Below are 10,836 nucleotides of genomic sequence, written 5' to 3'. Positions count from 1 at the left end.
GGTCGCTTTATTGTAATATTGTCGCGCAAGAGCTTGCTGCCGTTTTTGCCGCCCTGGCGGTTGAAAAACCCTTCGGTCACGATTAGGGTGCCTTCATGTGCGCTTTGCTTAGGGTGGTGGCATCTCGCCATTTTGTCCCACACGTTTATTTTTATTTTTTGTTCAGAAGCGCGTGGAAGAGCGTGGCCCTGCACGCGTTTGTGGCGTTGACTGTATTATGGAGACATTTTGTTTTCGTTGATTTCTTTGTATTTTCCCCGTGAGCGCGCGCTATCGGCATCGGGTACTACAAAGGGTGGCATCACCCTAAACAGAAGGACATTGAGGCACCCTAGTCACGATGGCACCCGTGGGACCGCAGCCTTAAGCAGAAGCATTTGCTCAAAACGCCGGTCTGAAAGTCTGCCACGATGCGGGCGTAAGATTAGCGACGCGAAGGAGAACAGCCGTTCTACAGGAGCCGAGGAGCACGTTGGGGTGTTGTATCTAATGAAGGCGCTTCTCAGAGAAGGGTATGAGCGGAGCATATCGAACTCAACTCGAGGATCTTGCAGGTAGCTCAGGAACTCAAGTTTGACTTGATCTTCCTGACAACTGGGGCTCGTGCCGCAGTGGGCTTCAAAAGAAAAGAATGCATCAGCCGATACGTCGGAGGCTGCAGAGGTTGATGGCGCGCACGCCAAAGGACGCGTGGTATGCTTGGTTGCATTTACAAAGTCGATTACAGCTTTTTCTGTGAGTTGCTGGCCATGCTCGCGGACATCTTGAGGTTCTCGTGACAACCACCGCAACTTAAAGTAAGGGTGAAGAACAGCAGCAACAGTCGCTTCATTTGCACTTGGTTTCATTCGCAGAAGCTCGTCAAATCTGCGAATGAACCCAGATGTAACCGCATCCAAAAGTGGTCTGCAGTAGACGAAGTCCATACCAGCCTTCTCCTGAAGCTTTGATTTTACGGTAAAAAGCGTTGGCAGCAGCTCCCCGAAGAAGCAATCGGACTGCGCTTGGAGTCGCGTCAGAGCGGAAGCGATGGGCTGCAGGATCTCACAGTACTCGGCAATAAATGCTAAGTCTCTTTCTTGGAATGTCTGCAGATTTAGTCCATCGCAGACATCTCGCAGTTTATCCTTCGAGCGAAGGAGGTCTTTCATGCTGTCATACAATGAATTCCAGCGTGTTACGCATGGCGTCTTCAGAGAATGCCCTAGGATGTCCACAATAACTTCAGACGACTTGGGTCTTCGAACGCAGTTCCATAGGGCCGAACACTTTGACATGACCGATGTGTTAGCACGTTCAAAGAACGGTGTCGACAAGGCTGCCTTCGCATCTGAAGTTGCCACAAGACTCAGCGTGTGACATGCGCATCGAAGATGACGAGGCAGGTTGATTTCAGCATCGTCCAGGTTGTCGGGTTCGACCATAATTTCAAAGGACAAGTCGGCGGCGACATCATCTGCCAGTTAAAAAAGGAACACATTTAGCCGAAATACTTAAAACAGCACTCAAGATTACATGTTTGGAAACATTTTACGGTGAATAACACATATTCATAGAAACTAAAAGAAAAACAGTTGTGCAATAATCAAAAACACTATCGTTTGCATTAGCTCCAGTGGCTTCATCTTCAATTATTTGTATTGCGTATCAAAAGAAGAATTATATGTATCACAAAAATTAACCAAGTCAGCTGCACCAGACAACAGGAAAATTAGAATCGGTGCATAACATGACGGATATTTTTCACCCTTGCATTTGTAATCGCACGTTACCCACTTGGGTTTAGGTTATTGAGACAGGCGTAAATCAGCCCTTAAAAAATCTGAAAAAATGTTTGATAATAAGTACAGCATTACCCTTACCCTGGTCAGTAATCTCAGAACAAAAGCCGAACTCCCTGAAGGTTTTGGCGAAGTTGCTGGCGTTGTCTGTGACCGTGGCTACGACCTTCTCCCGCGAGATGTCGAAGGACTGCCTAATGTCTTCCAGCATTTCTGCTATCCTGTCGTACGTGTGGCTTCCAGGAAACCTCCTGCAGGCCAGTGGGAGCGACCTCCGAGAAAGGGTGTCAGCATCGATCTAAATAAATATACAAATATTATTATTCATTAGTTACTTAATTATGATTTTCCACGATTTTCCACGACTTCTACTTTTTAAAACAGAATATGTTATAGGAATGGCCTCAGGCATTTCCGGCGACGCCTTCTAGGTAACGAAGGTGCGGAACACGAAAATTGAAATATAAAAGACACCGGCAGCGCTCCGATACGAACCAGCGTCCCTCAGATTATGAATCCGATGTCTTAAACACTCAACTACTAGGGACTTTTTTACGAATCTCTGACCCTCATACTGTGAATTCGATGTCTTAACCACTGTACTACCGCTCTATGAGGAAACCATATGCTTCGATTCACCTTATACGTGGGCGAAGCATAAAATCTACGTGACCTACGCGTTCCACTCCCGCTCGAGCGCTACTTTTGGCAGGGCTTTCTTCCGGAGACGCTGTTTCCAGCAAGCTGATGGAAGCTCCCCAAAATAATGCGTACACATTCTGTGTTACCACTGCCTTTGCCACGGTAGTGAAGGAAAGGGACACATTTTGTTTTATTCAAAACACAAAGCGCTTACCCAATGAACCGTGACACCCATGAAGCTACGATGGTGAGTGGACCAGATGTCAGCTGTGGTTGCAACATAGCTTTGACCAGACAACTTCTCTCGCGCGTCATCCAGAAACTTTTCCCATTCCTCATCAATTCGCCGACCTAGGGAGCGTCGCGACATCACACTAGTCCCTGGGCGCAAGCCTAAAATAGAAAAAGAGACGATGTACAATTATAATGCAGTCTGATTTCGCATAGAATTGAAAGCTCACCTGTTACAAGCTGTATGAAGCCTGGCTCTTCGACTGTCGATAATGAATGCAACCCATCCACAACGAACTTGACGATCAGATTGTCTACTTTAGGCTGAGTCAGTTGACTCCCGGGAGAGCAAAACAGTTTCGTTTGGCGCATTTTGTCAGCAGGGGCGTCGGCCTTTCTCTTGACTGCTCGTTTTCTCCACCCTTCTTTGTACTCATCGAACCTTCTTAGCTCTTGTGGGTGCACGCGCTGAAACAAAATAAGTATCGACTAATTATATAGCCGCCACACAAGTAATATCACACAAAGCGTACTTCCGTAAGCTTTGCAAATGCACCGTTTTGATACATAAGACAGCACTGAAAAATTAGATACATATAGATACACTCTGTTCGACTCAATGCATTTCTTGGCATGTTACAAGCAAACAAAAAATCTAATTTATGTTGATTCTGCACCTACCTTTAAGCGAAGCTTGAAATTCGAGGTTGACGAGTAGGCGCCACAGGTTGTCGCTTTACAAAACGAACAGGCAGCCTTTACTCTGTCGTCCCTAGATGAAATCACGGTAAAATACTTCCCGTCCAAGATGGCACAGCGAGGAGTATTGTCGTTGTCTGCCATTGCTAGCCCGTCGACGCGGCGGAACAAATAACTTTCAACTCCAAGACTGGGACTGCGAAGTGCACACCATACAGTCGGAAATATCAAGTGAAGTTACGCGGAAAAGAAAACCAGGGACAGAGCTCAGCCTGGCCGCCTAGCGTTTTGCAGACGGCGCCCTCCTGTCTGGCTCCTATAGTGCTCTGGGCGGCCGTGCAACCCGGGTTTGCTATAGACACACAAAAAAAAGGACAATGCCCGTGCAGAGATTGCGAAACCGCTCGACTTTCTTTCGATCGTGTTTCTTTGTTTGTTGTTTTAGCCGCGGACACAAGATTTGTTTACTTGATGTTGTCTTTTCGGAGGCCTTCTATGCTCTAGCTTCCCCTGAACAAGAGTGAAAGAAAACGCAGCTTCGATTTAGAAGCGCACTTTTGCAAGTATCGGGTATTTTTACAATGCACGATACTTTCAAAAAGTATCTTCGATACCGATACTTCGATACATGTTTTTCTGGCAAGCGATTCCAGATACAAGATACTCAACTGTATCGAAAGATAGTATCGAAGATACATGTATCTTCGATACTGCCCAGCTCTGGTTCGTGGTACCGGCGAATTCTGTCTGCTTTTAAAAGAGAAATTTGGGACTGATCAAAATAATTGATATTCATCCCGTACGACACGCCCGACCACCAAGCCGATTTGCACGAAGACGTCGCCGAGCCGTCGCTCCCTTCTCGTGGCTGAAGACATCGCTTGCGCAAACGTCAAGCACGACGTGTCTACTTCGAGTTGATTATACATGCCTACGATTTCTTTAGTAGGTGCGAATGTCGCCAATGCGTGGTGCTTCCAGACTTCGACCCGGCAGTGATTTTGCTAGAGGAAAATCGGCAGCAAACTTTCCAACTTACAGTTTACCGGCTGAATTATTACTAAGGAAAGAGACCCACTTGTACCGAGGTGCCCCAGTAGCTCAGTGGGAAAGATATCCGCTTCACACGCTATAGGTCCGGATTCGATCTCCCGTGAAACATTTTTTTTTTTCAAACATTTTCTGATGTTTACATATTTTTTTTCTTTTTTTTTTTACAATTATCACTGAATAAACCAACAAAAAAATAACAAACAATTGTTGTGGACGACACTTCGCTGAATTAAATGGTATGGGATTTCCCTTTTTACACCTGCGAACTCAATGTAATCACTTTCCACGAAATGCAAGTAGCATATAAATCAGGTAGCGTCCGCTTTCCAAGGTGCCCGTATATGTTCTACAGGAATTGCAGCCAGCCATTGGTCCCGATCCCGTTGATCTTTCGGAAACTCTGTCGCACAATGCCCCTTTTTTTTTTTCGGACGCAGGACATGTGAGCCAGCTCTTTACGCAACATCTTGGGTGTATTCTTTTCGGAGCCGAACATGGAAATTCACCACGGGCGCTCACTACTCATCTCCAACTCCTCAATGTACAAAACTCATCTTGGAATACAGAACAACGAGCGGAACAAACATAACTGCTAAAGAATCGCACGGCGAACAGTTCCCGTATGCCGCATGTCGTGTCGTCTGCTACGGAGAAAAGAAAAAAAAAGACACACAAAAAAAACGCACGGTCGGGTGTAGCCACGTGACTTCCGCCACTCACTCTCTGCTCTCCACTTCTCCGACCTCCGTCGGGTTTCGGTTTCGGTTTCGAGCAGTTGCGTCTTTTGGCTTTATTTAAAAAATACGCTACTCTGTTGCAAAATATTAATTGGGTAGTCCTCCGACACCATAATAAAACGCCTGGCAAAAAATTAAAAAAAAATTTTGGGGGGTGTCAGTGTCCCTTTAAGTCAACGGTCCATGTCAGAAAGAGAATGTGTGGTATGAATCGTGGTTATATACGCAGTAGAGCATTTTACCGCAGCGCCCTCTCGTCTATGAACGTTGAGCCAATGCATGCAAAGTTTAATGCGATTATATACGCATTTGACCGCAGCGCCCTCTCCTGTATAGACGTTGAGCAACGTTGGAGTGTAGCGTAGCGGTTAAGACGTCTGCCTCTTAAGAAAGCGGTCCTGAGTTCGAACCCCCGTGCGGGCGCACGTTTTTGTTTTAAAAGTGGGCCTATCCCGGAGGCAGTGCAATCGATGTGAGCACGGACGCCGGACGGACAAGGCTAGACACTAAGGAAGCTCGCCCCTAAAAATAAACTATGCATTGCCGAACATTCATCCTACTCCCAAATGTAGCGCTAGACGTCGGAACCAGATGCCAAAGTTTCAGCACCAATCGTTATCTCATTCAAAAGTTATAAGCGATTTTTTAAAATTTTAAATGAGAAAATGGTGGCCGGTGGTTGTCTTATATAATACACGGAGCTCCACGGCTCCAGTAATGTACAGCGTGGAGCTCCACGGAGCTCCACGCTGTACATTGATGGGGCAGCGACCAAAGCGTAAAGTCGTAAGACTATAGGCCTGTTCACACATGCAGCGGAGCGCTACAAGCATAGCGCTTACCTCGCGCTAAGCGCGTGCTGACGGGAGCGTTCACCAGCTTTGTATCGCACCGTCAAAACTGTTGCTCATGGCAGACGATAAGTAGCTGACGGCACGTGAGAAGCGCTACATCAGCGCTCCGCTGCATGTGAGAACCGGCCTTATAGGGTACGCGTCAGGCGCTGCGTGGGCAGTGCCGGTGCTATTTCACTCTTGAAAGTCGCAATCTGTTTACATTGGTGAAAATACACATCGCAATCGGTCTGAAGAAAGACAGAGAGAGAGAGAGATAAAACTCAGCCTTTTTAAAATTTATTCGTCTTACCAATAGGCCTATAAGTACGTAACAAATAGGGGGTTTCCCTGATGTGTGATCTTCGCCGCTGTTTGGAGAGAGAAGCCACCACTATCGCGGCCTCCTCTTCAAAGGTAAGAGTTACACAAGGCACCGATAAGCCTTCTGGAACCTACGATTCGGCCGCACGCGACACAATTGTAGAGATTACGTTCTGCTCGGTTTCAAAGTGCGGGAAATGAAGGGAAAATGCTAGCTTATTTTTGGCGGCACCCAGCGTTTGACGAAGGCAACGCTTGGGGGGTACGCTGCATGCTGAAAAACTGACTCCCCCCTAACTGCCACTCAGCGGGGGTCTTTCCAGTCGGTACCTTGGGCATCGCACCTCGCGGCCTTCCGCATTTTCGTGACTGCGTGTTTACAAACGTGGCGTTCTGCTCACTGCGCAACACCGCTTTCTCCACCCCATTGACCAACAACGAAAAGGCGAAACTGGGCGGTTTGTATATATTAACGCTGAACTCAATGGAGCGAATGTTGCGACAAATAACGGACAAACTTCGCCCGACGGCAAGCTCCCCTTGCCCGTGATGCAGCAGTCACTTGGCTGAAACCACGCGCAAAGTAAGAAAGCCGCGGCGCAACATTCGTGGATTTTTCGCAGCATATTTTCCTTATGAGGTCCAGCCTTTATGCCGAGTCCCACTATACAGCGACAAACAGAAACAACCGACACCGACAAGCCTTAAACACGTACAGCAGGCACGCGATGCTTTCTTTGGCAGGCTTGCAATCTCTCGCGCTTACTTCACGAGCACCGCGGTGTAGGTTGTTTCTGTTTGTCGCTTGGTGAGACTCGGGCATTACGTTGCATTATGTAACAGAAACGTCTGCTAGTGGCTATGGATTGCGCGAAGGGACACCGGGACATCCGTGCTTCGTCCGAAGCATGGCAACCAGTTCAAGCAGTAGACTTGCACGCGACATTCCAGTTATGCATGTTCCGGTGTCTCCCCGGTCAGACGGGCGCGTTAAAGGCCTTCAGAATTAACTCCTCTAAAGAATCTACAAATCAGCTCGCGATCACGCGCTTATCGGCGTTCGCTGGTTTGCCGGCCCTTTAAAAAAGTCCGTTCTGAAGGCATTTAACGCGCACGTCTGGCAGGAGTAATAAAAATAAACGTAAAAATGCGTAAGCAAACGCTCATGTGTGAATAGGCCTTTAGGAGAAAAAACAAATTCGGTTCGAGAATCATCCTGAACTTCATATTTCGAGACATTGATGCCGACAGACACGTACTACAGACAGAATAGCTTCCTTAATATATTAAGAGGGGGGATTGGTGGCTCAGTGGGCTAGCGCACACCAGCTCGGAGCACGTGGAGCGAAAGCTCGCGCTGCAGAACTCAGGGATCCCACCGTACCGGCGTGCGGTCGTGCATCACTACTGCGTGATGCACGTTAAAGACCTTAGGCTAGCGGTTGTACTGCACTGGCTATATTGCTCATCTACAGCTGGGAGACTCGTCGCCCGTCGAGGCAGACCAAGTTCTAGACTGTATAAACACAAACACAACCCAATTTTATTTTATTTTTTTAATTTATTAAGACAGCGCAATGAGACGGTGCAAAATCTGAGTGAAGGCCATTACGAAAATCGCCTCACAAGATTAAAAATATATATATTTATGCGGTACTTCTGAGGCTGTATTTTTAAAATCAATTCAATGGTCTTTATCTCGAAATCAATATGTTTTTATATAAAAATTTTCTCAGCAAAAATATATTGGTTATTTAGAAAATGTTTAGCCTGAAGAGTTTTGCTTCGCTTTTGCTAAGTTACTTAACCCTAGACTTGCTTAAAATTTGTAGAAAACGTCGAGGACGTTATTCGACATTTCTGTCATTTCAATTTTCGTATGAAGAAAACCTAGTGAAATTCGAATAACTATAACCCGCATTAACCATCTTGAGGCATAAAAAAACAGTATTACTGTGATAATTTGCTAATATAAAAAAACACCCTCCAACCCCCCCCCCCCCCCCCCCCCCCCCGGCCCGGATCCCTCTTTTCCATAAAAAAGAAAATGACTATAATGTGAGTTGTTCAGTAAAGACTACAAAATGTAATGTACTCAACCAGTTCGTCCCCGAAAATGTTGCCTTTTATAGCGGGGTATCCACATGAAGAGACTTGATTGTACCACGATGCTTACATTCTCGAATTCAGAACCTTTGAATGCTAGGCTAGTAAGCTCGCAAGTCTGAGACATACACGATCCCATTAACTAAAGTCGATCTCGAGTTAAAGCGTCCACATGTCCAGCCCAAACCTTGAGATGACTGCTCACGGCACATGCTCGGGATGAGTTCTTATTTATGGTCTCCTAAAGAATACAATCTTGATGGTGTGCAATGTGCGTGTTGGAAGCGTTGTGAAAGCTTGCCGTCAGCATGTGATCAGTAGCAGCGAGGTCAGCTATGGCCGCCAGTGAATACCACCTAGAGACGTTCTCGCAAAATCCCAGGTGACTTCGCGGCGAGGGGAATTTTGTGGCTGTTCCCATGCATACGCATATGCCGACTCGAACACTTCGTATGTGCCGAGAAGGTGAGGGAAAGGAGGAGATGAGAGTGTGCGGGGTCGTCAGAAGTCCGAGCTATGATTGGAACGACTAAACTTCGTTTCAGCTTCGGTCCGAGCGCGGCCGATGTCATGAGCCGAAGGGCCAATCAAACAGCGGAAGAGGCACGACGTCATGGCGTGCTCTCCGCAGTTGATAGGACCAGCCGATATTCGCCGTCTCTCTGTGCGCGCTCCTCCGCCGGCTAGTCCTATCACCTGCAGAGAGCACGCCATGACGTGGTGCCTCTTCCGCTGTTTGATTGGCCCTTCGGCTGATAACATCGGCCGCGCTCGGACCGAAGCTGAAACGAAGTATAGTGAGTACACCGAATGCTTGACGCCTTTGTCTCCACAGCACTCGTCGAACGAGTTAGAACGCGGAACACCCGCGTACGGCGTTTAGGCTCGCGCATTCGAACGCATACGTCGAGTGCAGTAGAGAAAAAGGGAACCTTTGTCTCCACTGCCACTGGATTATTTATTTATTTATATTTATTTTATCCTCAGTTCCAGAGGCGTTACAGAGGGGAGTGGGCTTTTAACAAAAGAAAAACACATAGAAAAAACCCACCACAGCAAAGTGGCAGGAGGACTCTATAAAGGTGGTTTTGAGAAGCGATACCACGCTTCAAGCCATTTCTAAACCTCTTACTGTTTACAATCTCGGCAACATCCGTGGGAAGGTGATTCCAATATAAAGAGATTCTGGCAATAAAGGAATGATAATATGCGCAAGTCCTGCAGGATGGAATTCCAACTTTGAATCTATAATTGTTCCGTGCTGATAAATAATGGGATTCTGTCAGTAGCCTTTGCTTGAGAGATGAATTGTGATGATATATTTTATGGAACAAACACTAGCGGGGAACTTTTCTGCGCAAAAAAAGGTTTGGCAAGGAAAAGCTAGTTTTAATTTCGGTTACGTTGGTGGCACAATCGTAATTAGAAAGAATAAAGCGGGAAGCATGATTTTGGATGGATTTTAGCTCAGAAATAAGCGATTCAAGACCGGGGTCCCAGATAGACTAGCATATTGAAATTTACTGCGAAAAAGGGTTTTGTAAAGGATAAGTTTCAACGACGTAGGCGCGAGAAAGGAGTTTCTTTTAAGGTAACCAAGCATACGATTAGCATTGTTAACGACATGTTCAACATGAGCTTTCCAGGATAAATCACAAGTTATGTGCACTCCCTGATCGTTGTAGGATGGCACACATTCAAGAGGAATGTTATCAAAGGAGTAAACAGAACATGTTATGTTAAAAAGAGACATACGGAAGTATTTACAGTTAGCAGTATTTAATTTCATGCACCACAAGCTACACTATTCAGAGATAGAGTTGGCATCAGACTGAAGGAAAGATATGTCAGAGCCATTGGTAATTTCACAATAAATAACACTCTTATCTGAACAGACTGGCAGATGAACATACATTGTTAGGTAAACCGTTAATATAGATAAGAAATAAAAAGGGCCTCAGAACACGGTCCTGGGGCTGGGGAACACCTGAAGTGACTGGAGAAGGTTGGGAATCAACATCATTGACAGTTACAAACTGCGGTCATTAGTAAGAAACGAACGTAGCCATGCACCGACGTTAGGGTCTAAATTAAGCTTGATAATCTTTTGAATAAGGAACGAGTGAGGAACCTTGTCGAAGGCTTTAGAAAAATCTAGGAAAATACAGTCTACCTGAGAGCCGCGGTCAAGAATTAAATGAAGGTCATGGGTAAATACAAGAGCTGAGCCTCGTAAGAAAATGATTTCCGGAAGCCATGTTGAGCATGGCAGAAGTAAGTGTTAGACTAAAAGATTAGCAAGGTGAGAGTGTTAGTCATGTTCAAGAATTTTACAGAGTATGCTAGTAATGGAGATGGGATGGTAGTTATTCGGAAAATATTTGTCACCTGATATATGCAAAGGAACCACTCTCTCGATCTTCCAATCGT

At 46.1% G+C, this 10,836-nt stretch overlaps 1 protein-coding gene across 1 annotated transcript; it reads right to left on the bottom strand.

The window, feature by feature from the left end:
* Positions 1-304: 304 nt before the first annotated feature.
* On the bottom strand, positions 305-3,129 carry LOC115324877. The gene is made up of 4 exons (XM_042288573.1): positions 2,885-3,129; positions 2,638-2,816; positions 1,863-2,079; positions 305-1,456 (listed from the first exon to the last, which is right to left on the bottom strand). The coding sequence occupies exons 1-4, from the start codon at positions 3,024-3,026 to the stop codon at positions 336-338; spliced, it is 1,659 nt and encodes a 552-aa protein (XP_042144507.1). The 5' UTR covers positions 3,027-3,129; the 3' UTR covers positions 305-335.
* Positions 3,130-10,836: the final 7,707 nt, after the last annotated feature.

This window comes from Ixodes scapularis, unplaced genomic scaffold (assembly GCF_016920785.2).
Source record: "Ixodes scapularis isolate PalLabHiFi unplaced genomic scaffold, ASM1692078v2 PGA_scaffold0__279_contigs__length_252992795, whole genome shotgun sequence".
Classification (NCBI taxonomy): domain Eukaryota; kingdom Metazoa; phylum Arthropoda; class Arachnida; order Ixodida; family Ixodidae; genus Ixodes; species Ixodes scapularis.
Note: the sequence above shows the minus strand (reverse complement) of the source record. Positions and strands in the feature narration are given on the sequence as shown.

Excerpts from the sequence above, each read along its gene's own strand:
- LOC115324877 (XM_042288573.1), bottom strand. The coding sequence starts at position 3,026 with ATGCGCCAAACGAAACTGTTTTGCTCTCCCGGGAGTCAACTGACTCAG. Across the intron at positions 2,080-2,637 it reads TGGGTGTCACGGTTCATTGG|ATCGATGCTGACACCCTTTC; the intron begins GTAAGCGCTTTG and ends ATATTTATTTAG. Across the intron at positions 1,457-1,862 it reads TTCTGAGATTACTGACCAGG|ATGATGTCGCCGCCGACTTG; the intron begins GTAAGGGTAATG and ends TTTAACTGGCAG.